Source organism: Musa acuminata, chromosome BXJ3-4 (assembly GCF_036884655.1).
Source record: "Musa acuminata AAA Group cultivar baxijiao chromosome BXJ3-4, Cavendish_Baxijiao_AAA, whole genome shotgun sequence".
In the NCBI taxonomy this organism is placed as follows: domain Eukaryota; kingdom Viridiplantae; phylum Streptophyta; class Magnoliopsida; order Zingiberales; family Musaceae; genus Musa; species Musa acuminata.
Genome location: NC_088352.1, coordinates 37,023,632 through 37,043,774, shown reverse-complemented (window position 1 = coordinate 37,043,774; position 20,143 = coordinate 37,023,632). Strand labels below are relative to the sequence as shown.

The following is a 20,143-nucleotide window of genomic DNA, read 5'->3' as shown; positions in this document are numbered from 1 at the left end:
GATATCTGAATTTATATAAAAATATTTTTTTAAAAGTATATTTAAAAAGAATTTATAATGGTAGAAATCTAGAGGCAACATTACATGTGCAGTAGAAGAATAGAAAACAAAAATCCCAGATTTTTCAGTGTTCGTCGTGCGTTCATTGGTACGTAAAAACCTGTGAAACTGAAAGTCATATGTGAGATAGTTGTATTATCTATGGAGATCATATATCTCTGAAATCCTATATACCTGTGGGCGAGGATGAAGAAGATAAGTATTTATCCTCTTTTGCGGCGATCTACACCATAGGGGCTACAAAAATGCTCCTCGAATCGTTGTCCAAATATCTATATACGTTGGTTGAGGAGACGCATCTGCGCGGCCAGCTCGCCTGCGTCGTGCTCCTCGGCTCTATGCCCCCCGAGACACACTTGCGCGGCCTGCCCGCTTGCGTCGTGCTCCTCGGCCCCATGCTGCCCCGAGACCACACCTGTGCGGCCAGCCCACCTGCGTCGTGCTCCTCAGCTCCATGCTTCTCGAGACACACCTGCGCGACTTGCCCGCCTGCGTTATGCTCCTCGGCTCCGTACTCCCCGAGACACACCTGCACGACTTGCTCGCGTGCGTCGTGCTCCTCGGCTCCATGCCCCCTGAGACACACCTGTGCGGCCAGCCCGCCTGCGTCGTGCTCCTCGCCTCCATGCCCCCTGAGACACACCTGCACGGCCAGCTTGCATGCGTCATGCTCCTCGGCTCCATGCCCCTCAAGACACACCTGCGTGGCCAGCTCGCCTGTGTCGTACTCCTTGGCTCCATGCCCCCCGAGACACACGTGTGCGGCCTGCCCACCTGCGTCGTGCTCCTCGGCCCCATGCTGCCTAAGACCACACCTGCGCTGCCAGCCCGCCTGCGTCGTGCTCCTCGGCTCCATGCTTCCCGAGACACACCTGCGCGGCCAGCCCGCTTGCGTCGTGCTCCTCGACTCCATGCTTCCCGAGACACACCTGTGCGGCTTGCCCGCCTGCGTCGTGCTCCTCGGCTCCATGCCCCCCGAGACACACCTGCATGGCTAGCCCGCCTGCATCGTGCTCCTCGGCTTCATGCTCCCCGAGACACACCTACGCGGCTTGCCTGCCTGCGTCGTGCTTCTCGGCTCCATGTCCCCCGAGACACACCTGCGCGGCCAACCCGCCTACGTCGTGCTCCTCGGCTCCATGCCCCCCGAGACACACCTGTGCGGCCAGCCTGCCTGCATCGTGCTTCTCGGCTCCATGCCACCTGAGACACAACTGCGTGGCCAGCTCGCCTACGTCGTGCTCCTCGGCCCCATGCTCCCCGAGACCGCGCCTACGCAGCCAGCCCGCCTGAAAGCTGAAGCCATACCTCGGACTCCCGTTACAACGACCGACGTATAACTTCTTTCCGGGGGGCAATATGATGAGGATAGAAATTATGATAAGACTCGGCTGACGTTAGATGACGCCTCACGCCTCAATCGACATGACAATACCTTATCACAGACAAACTTCTAAACAAGATGTTTGATGTAATGCTTATGTATGTCCGTGTCTTTTGGTATGTTCATGCTTTGTATAGCATGTAGAGGGACGGCTAAAAGCTTAATAGTCCCATTTTAGTTAGGTTGGTGGACGCTTTAGGCTTGTAAATAAAGGTTGTGTCATGTGGACACATGTGAGAGATTTTTGATCTATAATAGACCATTTTACCCTTTGTTGTGCAACTGTTCAAAGCTTGTAAAGTCTGTTTGTAATTTGCATTGTCTATGAAGTGTTTTCAGAAATGTTTGCTTGTGGATCCCAAATGAGGCATTTTCTCTAACTCATTTTCTCTTTTGTGGGTCCTAAGGGACATGGGAGGCTTCGGGGAGGCTAACCTTTGCAGACGGACACGCAAGGGTGCTGCACGACTTAGGCAAAACTAGCTAAGTTCATGATAGATGGTATCAGAGCGGGACAAGCACTCATAGAAACACTTAGCATGCAAACGTGGGGGACCTAGTGGGGCTGCGTTGAGGGCAGTCAGCACATGGACGACCGTTTGGGGGAAGACGGGCATGGAGATGTAGGGAAAAGGAGTCGCTCGGAGGAGCGGGCACCTGACATAGGCATTCAGAGGAATGGCCAACCCTTTGCGTAAGAGGCACCACGAGAACAGGCAAGCTTGGAAGAATGCGAAGCACACAAAGGTTGGGATGACTGAGTTTGAGCTATGACTTAACGTTGACAACTATACTTGATGGTGCTCAAGGCAAGCGAGGCGCTTGGTAAAGGATGAGACCATCCAAGGTGGAATGAGTTACTCAGCGACCGAAGGAGTTATGCATAGCTCACAAAGGCGAGGGGAATTGCTAACTCAAAGAATTCGGTACTCATGCATGGGCTTGTATGCGGACGATGGAATGTTCGCGGCCATCCCAAGGCAACCGAAACTCGGCGCCATGGAGCATTGAAACTTTCTCTTCGGCATGTAAAGGATACGTCCGTAGGAGGCTGAAGTGTGCAACGAGTTCATCATGTTGCTAGGCCTTGAGTGGTGCAGCGGGGGCTGTATTGACATGGAGTCACAATCTAGCAAGTGTGATTGTAGGAGGTAGAACAATGCACAGTTTGTTCAGCAGATCGGAGTAGTCCAAGGGGATGGTGGTCTCTGAAATGAAGAGAGATGTTGCTCCAATGGGACAGTTATCCAGGAGGGATAAGTCTCAGCTCTCCAGAGGGAGAATCATGTGGGACGGACCTCACATGTTGAGGAGGAGTACCTCAACAAACAACAACTCCACGAAGCTCAATGGACTTAGAAATCGGCGAGGAGTCATCGCATGATCTCGCTTGAGAGAATGCATTGGTGGATGCATTACGAGATCAAGTGGGGGAGCGACCCAAAGCAACACAAATGAAGGCACACTTGAAGTCGATATGGAGATCAGACTCAAGGGAGGGATGACCCGTGGAATGGTGGGCGCGAGGGCCACCATCAACTCAATGAAAAAACGAGGAGCGGAGCAACTTGGGTGTAACTTGGCGAAGTACCCAAGCCGCATGAAGGGAGCCAGCATAGAAGATGGTACATGGAGCGGAGGCATAGTGCTTTCCTTGGACAAAGATCAAGGACATGAACTCTTGCAGAGGTAAGAACAGGATCATGTTGTTCCATGGGTCATTCATTCTGACGGAGCAGACTCATCTTGCATGGTGCCAAAGACGAAGGGAGCTTTTGGGCACATGCACCTTATCTCGGAAAAGCATTTGATGGAGGAACTAAGGCGACTCAATTTGCGGAGGCGAATTTGGGTTCAGAAGGCCTTAGCATGGGGCAAGATGACGCAGAGGCGGGTACTCTTGAAGAATATGCCACAGTGTTATCATTCAAGTTGCTATAAAGGAGGCGGTGTGCAGCGAAGATTGTGCTGGTAGGGTTAGAGGCTCAGGATCCAGACAATGGTGCACTAATTGCAGCGAAGTCAGGGGACTTTGGGAGCTACTAGGCGACGAACTGTCCTAGAGCGATGCTTCATCTTTGTGTGACCCAAGAGTGGGTGGATGAAGGTCGATTACCAAAGGAGCGAACAAAATCGAAGGTGGAAGAGACCCTGCGATGTATTGGCAAAGGCCACACATGAAGGGTTCACAATTCGATTTCATCCCACAAGGATCAGAATGCAATAGAGATGTCACAAGGAGGCGACATGGTGCAGCGGATCATGGTGGAACAGTTCGTGGCAATGCGATACACATAACCTAGTCCCGTGAGGGACTAGATCATATGGAGGTATGATCGGGAGCTACTGGAAGCTCCACTTCGGTGAACAACATGATGGCAAGAAGGGCTATGGATTCAAGGAGTGAAGGCCATGGTACCGCAGAGGCGGGTCTTCCGTGCATGCAACGAATTTTGCATCGGATGAAAACATTGGTCATCAGCATATAGGGACTGTGTTCCACCAAGGGAAAAGTTTGAATGCAAGTACTAGTGAGTCCCATGGGAGGGACTTGATCATACAGAGGTATGATCGAAGCAGTTGGAGAGTTGGACTACTCCAGAGCTCATATTCGCTTAAGGGAGCCCGGCAAGTCAAAGGACAAGGTCGAGTAAGCGAACGTTGCTACCAAGGAAGCTAAGGAGAACAGAATCAGTACAAACCCTATAATGTGATGGCAGAGGCCATGCATGGGAGTTGCAGTCTATCTTTCCATCGACCAAAGGGAGCTACTTAGAGAACATAGAGGTGTTGAAGCAGGGGGTCGAAAGGGGCGAGGAAGCGATGATGAGTCCTGAGGGACTTAGCTACCCAAAATCAAGTATCAGTTAGAATGGAGGTGGACTCAAAGGAGTGCCACGGAGACATATCTACTGATCGTGAAGAAAAGGGATGCAGATGCGAGGCGACGGATAGTAGTGCCATGGGCATGGCAGCGCCATGGTACCACAAAGGCGGGACTTCCGTGAAAGTCATTGATCCCTTGCTCTCATAGAGGGAGAGCGCTTGGTCGTGAAAGGGGCCGAGGAGTTGGAGCATGCAGAGGCAAACTCCAAGTACCGAGACAAGGTTGAAGGGCAGAGGCCAAGGAACTTCGTAAGACCGGTGTCAATGAGTTTCTCATCAAGATAGCCGAAAGTGAAGGACTTCGGGTCATGCAAGAGTGCACGACCAAGGAACGAAGTAGGCAGTACATGGTGCTTTACCTTTGCTACTCAGGGGAGTAGGCGGCAAGGTTGATGGAGAAGATGGTACAATCCCAAAGGCGACCAAATCTATTAGAGAATTACTCCAAGTTGGGGTGAAAACTTCCTACATTCTAGAAGTTCGATGGCATTGAGAAGGTGAATCACAGTAGCTAACTCAACGCAAGGAGTGCAAACACTTCAAGTGTTTCAGAATTGTGAGCAAAGAGCAGGCGAAGGCTAGTAACCAGCTCGATACATGGAGTACAACCTCGAGGAGGTGGGCGAAGTCAAGTAACCTTTTCCTTCTCAACTCTTAAGAGAATGGGCGAAACTGAGTACCTCAATTCTCTTATCTACCCAGCAGAGGAGCTCTGCATATGTTCAAAGACCCTTCGAAGATAATGGAAGACAATAGTTGTCAAATCCTCACCAACGGTGATCAGTGTTACTAAGAGTAGATTGTCCGCTTCATTTCCCAATGAAATACCAATCAAAAGCAGAAGTAATGTGAACCTACTTGGATGTGACAACTAAGTGAAAGAAGAGTCAATTGGCAAAATTTTGTGGAGGAAGGACCCAAAATTTCAGAAGATTGCGAGACGATGCTCGTTAAAGCTCCAACAAGCATCCACCCTGTTCGAATAGCATGAGGCATTTGAGAGACTAGTGTAGTAAGGATGATTTTTTCCTTCATTTGGAGGATCCACAGGAATCAACAGGGATCAACACAACTCAGCCAACCCCACACTAGAGTCAGAGTCATTGGCGAGTTCAAGCAGCATGGCAGATCAAAGGTTCGACAACTCAAAAATAGCAGCAAAAGCAGCTGGGAGCCAGAGGCGCATTGTAGCTGGAGCAGAAGATTGAAGACTTAGCAAAGGCGAGGAGTTACAGTGTCGGCAAAGGCTTCAACGAGGACGTCGAATGAATAAGTGGGGGTGAATGTCACGGACAAACTTCTAAACAAGATGTTTGATGTAATGCTTATATATGTCCGTGTCTTTTGGTATGTTCATGCTTTGTACAACATATAGAGGGACGACCGAAGGCCTAATAGTCCCATTTTAGTTAGGTTGGTGGTCGCTTTAGGCATGTAAATAAAGGTTGTGTCATGTGGACACGTGTGAGATATTTTCGGTCTGTAATGGATAATTTTACCCTTTGTTGTGCAATTGTTCAGAGCATGTAAAGTCTGTTTGTAATTTGCATTGTCTATGAAGTGTTTTCAGAAATGTTTGCTTGTGGACCCCAAATGAGGTATTTTTTCTAACCCATTTTCTCTTTTGTGGGTCCTAAGGGACATAGGAGGCTTTGGGGACGCTGACCTTTGCGGACGGACACGCAAGGGTGCCGCACGACTTAGGCAAAACCAGCTAAGTTCGTGACAACCTGGTCAAACAAACCAGAATGCCAACCGAGGCGCATTAACGCCTGCTCAGGCTCGGTTCTTCATGCCATGTCAACACCAATGTCAGACGCTACCAGCCTGCACCCTACAAACGGGCAGATCAGGAAACAGTAAGCTTCCCTATAAATACCCCTGCATTCTGAACACCAAAAAGGGGGGAGACCCCAAAAAAGACTTCTTAATCTAAAATCCCCCTCACATTAACTAACTTGATTGTCGGAGGGGTCGGGCCGAGCACCCCGACCCAACCTTTGTGCAGGTGTGAAGACGACGGCTTCCCGCTAGGCACCCAGGCGAGGAGCCTCCTCCTGGAGGAAATGATGACCCCGTACCGATTGGACCAACTCGGCGGACCCGAAGGCCACCTCAGGAAGATCCCCCGTCGTCCGGACCCAAACCGAGCCACGTCGGCCCCAAGGCCACGACTCAATGATTTTGCATTTGTCCAATAGCTCACAATAAAAAATAACTTAAGCATCAAATTAATTTTATTCAATAATCGAAAAAATAAAATTAATAACTCAGAAAAATCAAATTCGTGATTGATAAAATAAAAAAAGGATGATTTAAAAACAATCTATTTTTTTAGATAGTATATCTCCTAATTTCATATTTTTATGATAGTGCTCCTATTTTTTCGATCCTAAAAATTTTCTTTTCTACCCTTTTCCACAATCGCTTTCACCCCTTCGGTGCCGCTTGCCCTTTCCCACTGGTCGCCTCTATTGCTGCTCCCCTGCCTATCATCATGAGGCCCGCTTTTCTCTATTGCACTCCTCACCTCCGCATGCATCCTTCCCCATTGTGCCCCTCAACTTTGCATGTGCCCTTTCTGCGATGCTTCCTCTTTTGCGACACTCAAATGATTGTTGTGCCATCGCCGATAGTATGCTGCTGCTTGTACCTTTGTCACCCCACGTAGTAAAGGAAGGGAGGGCAGCGGCCTATAATAGCATCAATAACAATAGAACATCCTTTGTGTTTAAATGTAATCACCGATAATTTCTCCCTTAACATAAATTAATTTCTATATGACGAGGATAGTAATTATGATAAGACTCAGCTGACGTCAGATGACGCCTCACGCCTCTATCGACATGACAGTACCTAGTCAAACGGATCAGAACGCCGGCCGAGGCGCATTAACGCCTGCTCAAGCTCGGTTATTCACACCACGCCAACACCAATGTAAGACGCTACCACCCTGCAAGCAGGCACATCAGGAAACAGTAATGTTCCCTATAAATACCCCCGTATTCTGAACACCAAAAAGGGGGGGAGACACCAAAAAAGACTTCTTCATCTGAAATCCCCTTCACATCAACTAACTTGATCGTCGGAGGGGTCGGGCCAAGCATCCCAACCCGACCTTTGTGCCGGTGCGAAGACGACGCCTTCCCGCTAGGCACTCAGGCGAGGAGCCGCCTCCTGGAGGAAACGGCGAACCTGTCCTGATCAGACCACCACCTTAGACCACCTCGGCGGACCCAAAGGCCGCCTCGGGAAGATCCCCCGTCGTCCGGACCCGAATCGAGCCGCGTCGGCCCCGAGGCCACGGCTCAATGATTTTGCATGTCTAATAGCTCTCAATAGATCCCACGTAGTGGCATAATACATTTGTAGTTGATGAGTCGAGTGAATTATTATATAGATAATAATTTACGCCACACAAAAACTTCCCATGACCTTGGCGGGATCACCCAAGTTCAAAGTTTACGATACTAATTTTGGATGGGGAAGACCGGTGAAGGTTGAGATTGTGATGCATAGGAGCCGAGCCGTATGGCTGCAGGAAAGCAGAAGAGGAGTTGGGGTGAAAATTGGCTTATCATTCGAGCAGCATCAAATGGATGTGTTCGAGAGGCACTTCCTCGGTGGCCTGAAACTTCTTCCTGAATAGATCTGCCTGGAGATCGAGTGAGGTTTGCTGATGAAGCTGAAATGTTTGTGCTCGTGCTTGATCTTGTCGTTGTTTCCAGTACGTGAACCCTACTAATTATAATCACGTATTGCCCAGTGTCAGCTGCAATCATCGACTGAAATAAAATTGCTGTTTCAGCAGAATCAAATGTTCGAGGAAAATGAAACGGGCTGTAGATGTTATGCATAGAGATCGAGAACATGAAGAGGGTGCTTGTGGCAACTGTGTTGCCTCCACCGTCACATCTCCTGAATGAGATGTAATCTTTATTTCTTTATTTCTGGTGCTGCTTTCAAAGTAACGTGCTGGTTTCCAGAGCTGATGCTTTCTGATAATTATATTTAATGCTGTCTCGAAAATAGGAAGGTGGCTGTTGGCCAGTTATAAGTATTTATTATTTTATGATATCTGAATTTATATAAAAATATTTTTTTAAAAGTATATTTAAAAAGAATTTATAATGGTAGAAATCTAGATGCGACATTACATGCGCGCGGTGGAAGAATAGAAAACAAAAATCTCAGATTTTTCAAAAAGGTGTTCGTCGTCGTGCGTTCATTGGTACGTAAAAACCTGTAAAACTGAAAGTCATGTGTTAGATAGTTGTATTATCTATGGAGATCATATATCTCTGAAATCCTATATACCTGTGGGCGAGGATGAAGAAGATCAAGTATCATCCTCTTTTGCAACGATCCACACCATTGGGGCTGCAAAAACGCTCCTCGAATCGCTGTCCAAATCTCTATATATGTTGGTTGAGGAGAAATAAGGTTCGCGAGTCTTTATTTTTCTCATTTATTATCGGGCCTAGGTACATGTGATTATGTTGTAATTACACGACGAGGCGCAGCGGAAGCGTGGAGGCGATAAAGGAACCCATGAAGCCGAGACAAACGATCGTAACACATGGAGAAGCGCCGAGATACCGACAGAACCGACAAAAAAATATGGACGATTACTAGACATGGAGATGTTCAATGCATATATAGATCGTGATGTGAGTGATTGAGCCCATTGGCTCAAGTTTGATCAAATTAGGTTATGGTTCATGATCATTACGTGTGATTGTTCATGTAATATGTGATTGCTTGTACATATACTAGATATGTATATATATTTACATATGATTTAAATATATATTAAATATGCATGTATGTGACACGTCATAGGAGACCAAATTAAAATTTCTTCTCTCGATAATATTAAGTTGGTAAATGTGATGCAATTAGAGTGCCCACATTGCCTTCCATCGTTAAAAGAAGAAATCGATTCTCGACGTAGGTTGAGTTAGTCGAGGCTCTCAAGGCTCACATATATTACAATTCAATATCTTGCTTATGATATAAAGATGTCACCAATGACCTGAGGATGTAATATGCTTGGTCAAGCCCCTCGAGGGTATATCATCGAATCAAACTCATCTTGTAACGATGGTGATTACTTAACCAAATATCATGATTAGTTGAGTCTGTTGAGACCATAGTGGGTCGAAGGCCAAACAGGATGAGAATCACAAGGAGTTGTGATCGACAAGAGTTGCATATCTTTTTGGGTTTAGTGTGATTGGTCGAGTCCTCGAGGTTACACTAAGATGCCAATTGGAACTCGATCCCCACTAAAAGTCTGTCGCAGACTTTCATTTCATGTGTTTAGAGTGTCGCATAACTCGCTAAAAAAATAATGGGAGCACATCAAAATAGAAGTTTATATCTTAATTGTTTATTTTTCTGTAAAATATACATGTTATTTATTTATATTACATCTCATGTTTGGTAGAAACATGTCGCTTTCAAATCCTTTATGTGGCATACTTAATGTCAACTGCCTCATTAGTCCAAATTATATGGATTAGCTCCGCAACTTGAGAATCGTTCTCACGATTAAGAAAATCGTATATATCCTTGATAAAGTGATGCCTACACCCGAAGAAGAGGCAAGCGAGTATGAGATCGCTCGCTACAGGAAGTATATAAATGACTCAAGTCTTACTCAGTGTTATATGTTGAGCTCTATGACTCGTGAGTCACAGAGACAACATGAAAAAACAAATTCTAGATTTATTCTTCTGTATATCCATAAATTGTTTGAGGAAAAAGGAATGACTCAACGATATGAGATATCTAAGAGTCTCTTCTACACTAGAATGATTGAGGGGATACGAGTTTAGAATCATGTCCTTAAGATGCTTGAGTAGATAGAAAAATTCATGAGTCTAGAAATGGTACTAGAAGATAACTTATGGGCAGTACATCATGAATTTTAATATTACCAAGCTTGAGATGACTCTCCTTGAGCTCCTCAATATGTTAAGTGAGGTTGAGAGCACTATTAAGAATGAGAAGCTAGTTCTTTGTGCTAGTGAGACTATAATGAAAAGGAAGACAGAAAATCCCTTAAGAAGGGCAAGGACAAGAGCAAATCGGGTAAAGCAAAGGTTACTAAGAAGGACCCGATAAAGGACAAAGATCAATTCTTCCACTATGGCAAAGACGGGCATTGAAAGAGTAACTACAAGGAGTACCTTGTAGAAAAGATGAAACAAAAGTTTAAAGAAGCTTTAGGTATATTCATGATCACTCTTCAATTGTTAGATTTTCGTGATGGTGCATGGGTATTAAATATCGGTAGTGTTTATCACATCTGTAATTCATTACAGATTCTAGCAAAGCCTAGAAGATTAGCGAGAGGCGAGATGAACCTCAGGATAGGTAATGGAGCAAGAGTTGTTACTGTTGCTATCGGCGATGTCACTTTACATCTGCTTAGTGGAGCTACTATCGCATCATATGCATGTTATTTTGTTTCCTCTATTATCAAAATCGTTATTTTCATTTCATATTTGACATTGAATTGTTATAAAGTAGTTTTTTAGAACAATAGTTGTTCAATAATTAATAATGATAAGATCATCACTAGAGGGACATCGCATAATGGTTTGTTTATGCTAAACATTGCTCCACATATCATGAATATAAGTATGTCTAAGAGGAAACAAGATGAAGTAAATAGTGTATACTTATGGCATTGTAAGGTATGTTATATCCATTAGTAAAGGATTCAAAAGTTGTCAAATGATGGATATATAGATCCATTCGACTATGAATCATATGCAACTTGTGAGCCTTGCCTTTGTGAAAAACAGTCTAACTCTTCATTTTGTGAAACTGAGGAGAGTGCTACTCACTTGTTGAAATTCATACATAATGATATATGTGGTTTCATCTCAACTCATGTCATAAGTGGTTACTCATATTTCATTACTTTTACTAATAATTTCTCTAGGTACGGACATGTGTACTTATGAAGTACAAGTCTGAAACCTTTGAGAAATTTAGGGAGTATAAGAATGAAGTGGAGAACCATATTCGAAAGAGTATCAAGACTCTTCGATTAGATCGAGTTGATGAGTACTTGAGTATAGAATTCACCCAATTCCTCAAGGACAATGAGATTCTATCACAATGGATACCTCATTATACACCTCAGCTTAATAATGTATCTAAAAAGAGTAATCGCACATTGTTAGATATGGTGCGGTTCATGATAAGTTTCGCCAAATTGCCCGTCTTATTCTCGGGATAAGCCATAGAGACTACAGCTTACCTTCTGAACAAAGTTCCAAATAAATCGGTAGTATCTATAATATATGAGATATACAAAAGAAAAAAGCCTGATTGTAATGTTGTTGAGATTTGGGGTTGCCTTGCCAAGTTTACAGGATACCGTAACCCGAGGATCAAAAAGTCTTTGTGGCCAAGTTAGCACTGTTCATTGAGAAGGAACATATTCTTGGTGGAGACAATGAGAGCATGATAGAGTTGAGCGAGATTTAAAAACCTAGCTCGAGCACCATTCCATAGCCTAAGTTTATTCAGGTACCTAGCATACAAGTTTCAATTTTATATAGGTCCGGTAGAGTACCTCCTCCTCCAAAGAGATATATATGACATATCGGAGGAGATGATGCTGAGGATATTAATCATTAGACCTATGAGGAGGCTATTACGAGTATAGACTTTAGAAAGTGGCAAAAAACGAAGAATTCTAAGATGGATTATATGTACTTCAACAAGATTTAGAATATAGTTGATACACCCGAGGGTATTGTATCTATTGGTTGTAAGTGAAACTTTAAAAAGAAGATTGAAGTAGATAGAAAGGTAGAGACTTATAAAGCAAGACTAATGGCTAAGGGGTATTATTAAACGTAAGATATTGACTATGATGAAACCTTCTCATCCATAGCCATATTAAAATCTATCTGAATTTTGTTGGTTATTGTAGTACACTGTGATTATGAAATCTAGCAAATGGACGTGAAAATTACATTCCTCAATGGCAACTTGAGGAGGAGGTGTATATGATACAGCATGAGTGATTTGTATCCAAAGAAAGTCAGATAAAATATGTAAATAGCTTAGGTCTATCTATGGACTATAGCAAACTTTTGGAAGTTGAAACATAAGATTTAATAAAACAATCAAATCTTATGACTTTGTTAAGAAAGAAGATGAGTCTTGTGTGTACAGGAAGGTAAGTGGGAGCGCTATCACCTTTTTGATAATGTATGTGCATGACATCATAATTATGACGAATAATGTAGGAATGCTCTCTATAGTAAAGGCTTGGTTATCTAGACATTTTTCTATGAAGGACTTAGGGGAAATATCATATATCTTAGGATTCAGATCTATAGAGATAGATCTATGAGGATATTTGACTTATCCCAATCCAAGTACATAGACTTTATTATCAAAAGATTTGACATGAAAAATTCCAAGAGATGTCTCATACCGATGAGACATGTGATATCGCTTTTTAGGAGTATGTCCCCAAAGACTCCTAAAAAAAAGATAAACATAGATAGGATACTCTATGCCTCAACGATAGGGTCTATCATGTATGTTATACTATGTATCAGGCCTGATATAGCACATGTTCTGAGTATCACGAGCATGTATTAAGCGGATCCAAGCTTTGAGTATTGAAAAGCAATAAAGTATATCATTAAATACTTAAGAAGAACTAAAGATCTTTTACTAGCCTATGGAGGTAGTAGCCTCAGGATTAAGGGTAACACAGACTCGAGTTTCTATTCTAATGTCGATGACAACAAGTCTAATTTAAGGTATGTATTCACTCTGAATGGATGAGTAGTATGCTGGAAGATTTTCAAGGAAAATATTGTTGGGAAATCATGGGGGGCGACATCATATGCGCAGCGGAAGAACAAGAAAACAAAAATCCCCGATTCCCAAAAAGATGTTCGTCGTCGTGCGAAGATTGGTGCGCAAAAATCCGCAAAACACAAAACTGCGTATAGAGATTGTGTTACCTAGGGAGATCGTATATCCTTGTTTCCTTGTAGATCCTTAGGAGAGGGTGAAGGAGGTCAAGTGTCCTCCTCTCTAGCAGTGATCCACACAGCAGGGTTGCGACGACGTTCCTCAAAACTCCAAGCCTACTCTAAGGTGGAGAGGGAGAGGAGAATAGGAAAGGCAAGCAAAGACTCTAGCCTATGAGGCTGTGAATCCCTCCTATTTATAGAGATCTCGTGTCAAACCCTAATAGATCCTTCCCTAGTGGGTATTAGATCTGCATCCAATAAGACAAGGGCTCCGTCGGATATCTCATATCCGAACCTCTACTCATCGCAATGCCTACCATATGTGTGTGACCCTCTAGGCCCAATATCGAGCTGGTCGTGAGTCATACCTGTTAGAACTCCTTCTAACTCAGTGAATTATTATCTCTGTAATAATTCACTCGACTCATCAACTACGGACGTACTAGGCCACTACGCCGTAGTCCCCAAACGATACAGGGGAATCCAATCCATTGGACCTGTCTATCCTCAGTTACCATGTACCTATAGTCCCTCATCCATCCAATATCCCAGAGACCGTATATCGAGCATGGTGTTGTCAGACCCATACGGTTTCTACTCGAGTCTCGCTCTAATCGGATTCTCCCGGAGAACTCTTTCTCTCTCAACCCGAATGACCCTGGCCAGGGATTTGTCTGAGCAAGAACACATGGGATATTCCTCTCATGACGCCGAGAGTGGATGATCCTCTATCAACACTCAATAGCCCTCGTAAGGTCGACTACCACTCCCAATGACCAACTGTACTAGATCTGGGACAGCCAAACCTATAAGTCTGGTATCAAAGAGTGGAGCACTCATACAGGACATCCTTGGTGTCTCAAGTCTAAGGACCAGATACACCACTAGGACTACGGAATCGCTGTCTGACAATAAGGTATCATCAACCATCCAGCATTCCATAAGCGGATCAATTAGTGAACTCATTCTCCAATGAGCACCTGTACTGTATCCCTAGTGTCCCTACACGAGCAACTATGAGACCAGCTGCATCCATCATATGGACGGGTATACGGCATACCAGTCTATCCGGTTATCACGATGTCCCTCTCGAGTAACCTATGACCGAGATTATTTAGGATATGTGTTTAAAGGTGAATCGATCTCATTATCGTGATCTCATCACGATCTGATTCCCATTGCACAAATCCAAGGACATCACAATATATATATGCATTTATGCAATAGTTATAAAGTGATATACGCCAAAATATAATAAGCAAAAAAGATTCTGTATCAAGTCACACGTGCCATCACTCACGTGATTAGCTTGCTGGGCACCTATGACTAGCAAATATTACTATTAACTCAACCATAAAGGCAGAGTATATTGCTATGTCAAAGGCAGCAAAGGAGGGAGTCTGGATGAAAAAGTTTATCATGAATCTGGGAGTCGTGACAAGCAATGAGGAGCCGATTCCCTTATATTACAACAATTACGAGGCGATTGTTCAAATGAGGGAACTCGAGTCTCATCAAAAGTGTTATGAGGATGTTCTTGCTTATTAGAGAGATCATGACTTAAGAAGATATAGTAGTGGAAAGAGTTTAATTCAAAGATAACATCGTAAATCTACTAACAAAATTGTTATCTCAAATTATCTTTGAGCGTCACAAGATTCTAATAGGGATTAAACACGCAGGTGATTCGTTTTAGGTCAAGTGAGAGATTATTTGTTATAGGTGCCCTATAAGTCAATCACGTGAGTGATAACACATGTGACATAATACGTATTTTTTTTCTTATTATATTATTTAGTATTTTATCACTTTATCTTACATTGTGCATATATTGTGATGTCTATAGATCTATGCAATGAGAATCATATAATGATGAGATAATAATAATGAGACTAATTCACCTTTAAACATAGACCATAAATAATCTCGGTCATAGGTTACTCGAGATGAATATCGAGATAACTGGACAAACCGGTGTACTACATACCAGTTCGTATAATGCATGCAGCTAGTCTCATAGTTGCTTATGCAAGGACACTAGGGATAAAGTACTCATTAGAGAATGAGGTCACTAATTGATCTACTTATGGGATGCTGGATGATTGATTATACATCATTCTCAAATAACTATTCCGTCATTGTAGTAGTGTATCTGATCCTTAGACTTTAAACACCAAGGATATCCTATATTAGAACTATACTTTTTGATACCGAACTTATAAGCCTAAAAGTTTCAAATCTAGCATAACCGGTCATCAAGAGTAGCAACCAATCTTACGAGGGCTATTGAGTATCGATAGAGAAACATCCACTCTCGGTGTCATGAGAAGAATATCTCATGTGTTTTTGCTCAAACAAATCCCTCGCTAGTGTTATTTGGATTAAGAGATAAAGAGTACTTCGGGAGAATCCGATTAGAGCAAGACTCAAGTAGAAACTGTATGAGCTTGATAGCACCATGCCCGGTATATTATCTCTGGGGTATTAAATGGATAAGGCACTATAGATACATAATAACTGAGGATAAATAGGTCCAATTGATTGGATTCTTTTGAATCATCTACGGACTACGACGTAGTGGCATAATACATTTGTAGTTGATGAGTCGAGTGAATTATTATATAGATAATAATTTACTAAGCTAAAAGAAGTTCTAACAAGTATGACTCACGACCAACTTGATGTTGGGTCTAAAGGGTCACATACATATGGTAGGTGTTGTCACGAGTAAATGTTCAGATATGAGATATCCGTTGGAGCCCCTATCTTATTGAATATCTAATAAGCCCTTGAATTATTGGATCCTATGAATGAGATCAAATAAGAGCTAATATGATATTATTAGATAAAGATCCAGTAATATAAGAGGCTTAAGTAATTGGTTGGAGATCCATTAACCAATAGGGCATGATCCGTTATAATTAAGTTGACAATGGTCTTTATAAATAGGAGGGAACTAAAGGGTCATAGGCTAAGACTTTTGGCTACCACCTCCTATTCTCCTTAGCCAACGGCCTCTATTTGGGTATGTGGAGATTTATGTAGCGATTCAAGGAGCGTCTTTACAGCCCTTACCGTGTGGAGCACAACTAGATGACAATTGACCTCCTTCATTCTCTCCCACAGATCTAAAGGAATTTAGAAATATACGATTTTTCTAGGTAACACAATCTCCTTTATACGCATAGTTTTAGGCATAAATCTTCGTATAACGTTGTAACCTTTTTATGAAAATCTGGGATTTTTCTTTTTGTTCTTCTAATACGCATGTGATGCTGCCTCCAAATTTTTCAACAGGTATAACTTATGGCTAGCTCGATATTGAGCCTAGAGGATCACCCACATATGGTAGGTGTTGCGATGAATAGAAATATGAATATGAGATATCTATTGAAACCCTATCTTATTGGATATCCAATAAGCCCCAATATTATTGGATCCTTTAGGTGAGACTCAATAAGAGCAAATAGTAATTATTATATAGAGATTCATTAATATAAGAGGCCTATGTAGTTGCATAAAGATCCAGTATCCAATATGGCAGGATCTATTAGGGTTAAGTTGACATGAAACTTTATAAATAGAAGGGAACCAAAGGAACATATGTTAGACACTTTTTAGATGTCATCTCATATTCTCCTCCCTCTCCCTTCTCCCCAGCCAACAGCTCTATTTGGGGCATGTAAACAGCTAGAAGGGTTGACCCCTTCTTGATCTTGGCATAATTTTGTGGTGCGCAAAACAGAGGAAGATCGCACAGTGAAAGAATGAGCATCATCACGCTATCTACCGTGTGGATCACCGCTAGAGAGGAAAATATCTGACCTCCTTCATTTAGATATTTGGATCTGAGATTTTGAGGATACACTATCTCTCCTAGGTAAATCATCTCACACGTGTTATAAATTTTTTGGTTTTGCATTTTTTGTGCATCAATTTTTGCACAACGATCCGATATTAAATTTTTTGGAACCTATTTTTATTTTCTATTCTTCTACTACGCATGTGATGTTGCCTAAGGTTTCCCAATAGTATCTCCCCTTCGCGTTAGGGTTTAGATCATCAAAGGTCTCCGTGAAGCTTTACTTGGATCACATTAGATAGCGATAGGTGAAGTTGAAGTCGAATAGAGGGATGTATGTCTTCGATAGCAGAACGAAGAATTGGTTGGAGATGCCGAGCAATGAGTTTACCAAGAGTCTTCTTTCAGTGTCTACTATGGACAAACCACCTCATGCTAACACCTACAAAAGCTGAGATCTTGACGAGGAAGACAATGATTAAGAGTCGAAGCATTTACGAAACAGAGGACTCGTCGTATGTACCGGGCTTGGGATCTACCACTAGCAAAACACCAAACTCGATGGGTAGTCGAGCTAGAATGGACGTAGATGGAGTAGAGTTCAAGGTGGCCTTCGAAATACTTCTCCTAGAGGGGAGGGAACCGGAGGGGAGGCTGGTTGTTGCCCTTCAAGAGGTAGCCTCCTCCACTGGTTTATCGTCCGCAGCATAGTCGAAGGAGAGGGAAGGAGGAAAGAGATCACGATCGAAGGTGACATTGGGATTTTCTTTGGAACGCCACCGACCTCGCGCGCCACTAACATTGACGCTTGTCCGTCGTTAGTAACATAACCGAAGGGAAGGGAACAGATAGGAAGGAAAAGTTGATATAAAATTAATAATTTAAAAAATTATATATATATATATATATATATATATATATATATATATATATATATATATATATATATGCTTCATTTTGAAAAGCGTAAGAATCTCAATATTATTTTTAAATTATTAGTACCGACGTACTAATCATAATTAATTATAGGATATTAATTACGCAGTAAACTATACATTCTGTCGAGGAACGCAGTCGAGAAAGAATCCCGCGTTTATCACACGGTAAGCCCGTGGTCCAGTGGACGAGCTCTGAGGTTTCGTATCACGGATCGAAGGCGCGCATAAAGCAAGCTCGAACTTCCAACGAGCCTATTGCCATTGTGAATCTCGTGTTGTCTCAAGAGGGAATCGAGCGAAGCGTAGCTATTACGATGGAGTCGGCCGGAGAAGTGAGAGTGTTGGAGCAATCCCGGATCTTCCCAACGATGGGATCGGCGGCGGCGCCGCCCTCTCTTCCGCTCACCTTCTTCGACGTCCTCTAGTCGACCTCCGGTCCCGTCCGCCGCCTCTTCTTCTACGACTTCCCCCACCCCGCTGCAGTCTTCGCCAACTTGGTACTGCCGAAGTTGAAGTCGTCCCTGTCCCTCGCACTTGCCCAGTTCTACCCCCTGGCGGGCAACCTCAGATGCTCCGTCAGCCATGACGACGTCTCCGAGGTCGGTTGGACCGGCGGCGAATCACTGTCCTTCGTCTTGGCCGAGTGCGACAGTGGGTTCCACGAGTTCTCCGGTGACTACGCGCGCGACGTGTACAAGCTGCAGCGGTTGGCGCCCCGGCCGATCTGGTCGGGTGCCGCGAAGCCCTTGTCGGCTGTGCAGGTCACCGTGTTCCCCGACCAAAGCTTCACCGTCGGGGTATGGGTGCATAACGTAGCGTGCGACGGCTCGAGCTTCATGCGCTTCGTGAAATCGTGGGCATCCGTTTGCCGAGCCGGGGAGATCGTGGAGCCGGTGCCACCGTTATTCGACAGGACGGCGATACCTTATCCTCTTCAGCTGCGTTCCGTCAACATCATTCCAGGTTACGAGAGCTCCTGGACCCGTGAAGCGTCGACCCTCGCCTCCAACTTGGTTACCGCCACGTTCGCCCTCGGACAAGATCACATCCGGCGTCTCAAGTGCTGGGTGATGGCCAAGGCCGGGGAGCGCAACACCACCTTCCATTGCTCGACAGTGGTGTGACCTGCGCGCACGTGTGGGTCTGCCTCCTGAAGACGTTGGGCGACGCAGGCGACGAGACCGCGCACTTCACATTCACGGCGGATGCCAGGGATCGGCTGCGGTCGCCAGTGCCCGAGACATACTTTGGCAACTGCATCGTCCCGTGCTTTGTGGAGGTGAAGGTGAGCGATCTGGTCGGGGAGGACGGCATCTTCGCCGCCTCGGAGGCCATCGGGAAGGCCATAGAAGACCTGAAACATGGCGCCCTGAAGGGTGTGCATGGCATGTGCGAGAGATGGTATCACGTCACGCAGAAACTTCCCATGACCCTGACGGGATCACCCAAGTTCAAAGCTTACGATACTGATTTCGGGTGGGGAAGACCGGTGAAGGTTGAGACTGTGTTGCAGAAGACCCGAGCCATGTATCTGCAGGATAGCAGAAGAGGAGATGGCGTGGAAATTGGCTTATCATTCGAGCAGCATCAGATGGATGCGTTCGAGAGGCACTTCCTCGGTGGCCTGAAACTTCTTCCTGAATAGATCTGCGTGGAGATCGAGTGAGGTTTGCTGATGGAGCTGAAATGTTTGTGCTCGTGCTTGATCTTGACGTTGTTTCCAGTACGTGAATCCTACTAATTATAGTGCAATCATCGACTGAAGTCAAATTCCTGTTTCAGCTGTGATAGGGGTAAAAGCAGATTTGACATAACACACCGGGTTTGACGTAACACATCACGACGTCAGCCCCCCTGGACGGCACACTGCTCCAGGGGGCGAGCATTAAACATCAACATAATGTGCACCCTCACTCACCGTACCCAGACGACCTCATCGTCTGACCCTGCACGACCATCCAAGGCAGGGTATGGCGAGCCTCGGTCGGCTCCTTCCCCAATCACTGACTTGATCGTCGGAGGGGTCGGGCCAAACCTCCGACCCGACCTGTGT

At 44.3% G+C, this 20,143-nt stretch overlaps 1 protein-coding gene across 1 annotated transcript; it reads left to right on the top strand.

Annotated features, from left to right (window-relative positions):
- The first annotated feature begins 514 nt into the window (after positions 1-514).
- LOC135636416 (anthocyanin 5-aromatic acyltransferase-like) lies at positions 515-19,735 on the top strand. The gene is made up of 3 exons (XM_065148104.1): positions 515-784; positions 18,516-19,157; positions 19,247-19,735. Exons 1-3 carry the CDS (start codon positions 515-517, stop codon positions 19,733-19,735), a joined length of 1,401 nt encoding a protein of 466 aa, XP_065004176.1.
- Positions 19,736-20,143: the final 408 nt, after the last annotated feature.

What these genes read in the sequence shown, in the direction of transcription:
- LOC135636416 (XM_065148104.1), top strand. Translation starts at nt 515, where the DNA reads ATGCTTCTCGAGACACACCTGCGCGACTTGCCCGCCTGCGTTATGCTC. An exon ending in GTGGCCAGCTCGCCTGTGTC is followed by an intron (nt 785 to 18,515) that starts GTACTCCTTGGC and finishes GACGTCCTCTAG; the next exon opens with TCGACCTCCGGTCCCGTCCG. An exon ending in TCCGGCGTCTCAAGTGCTGG is followed by an intron (nt 19,158 to 19,246) that starts GTGATGGCCAAG and finishes TGCCTCCTGAAG; the next exon opens with ACGTTGGGCGACGCAGGCGA.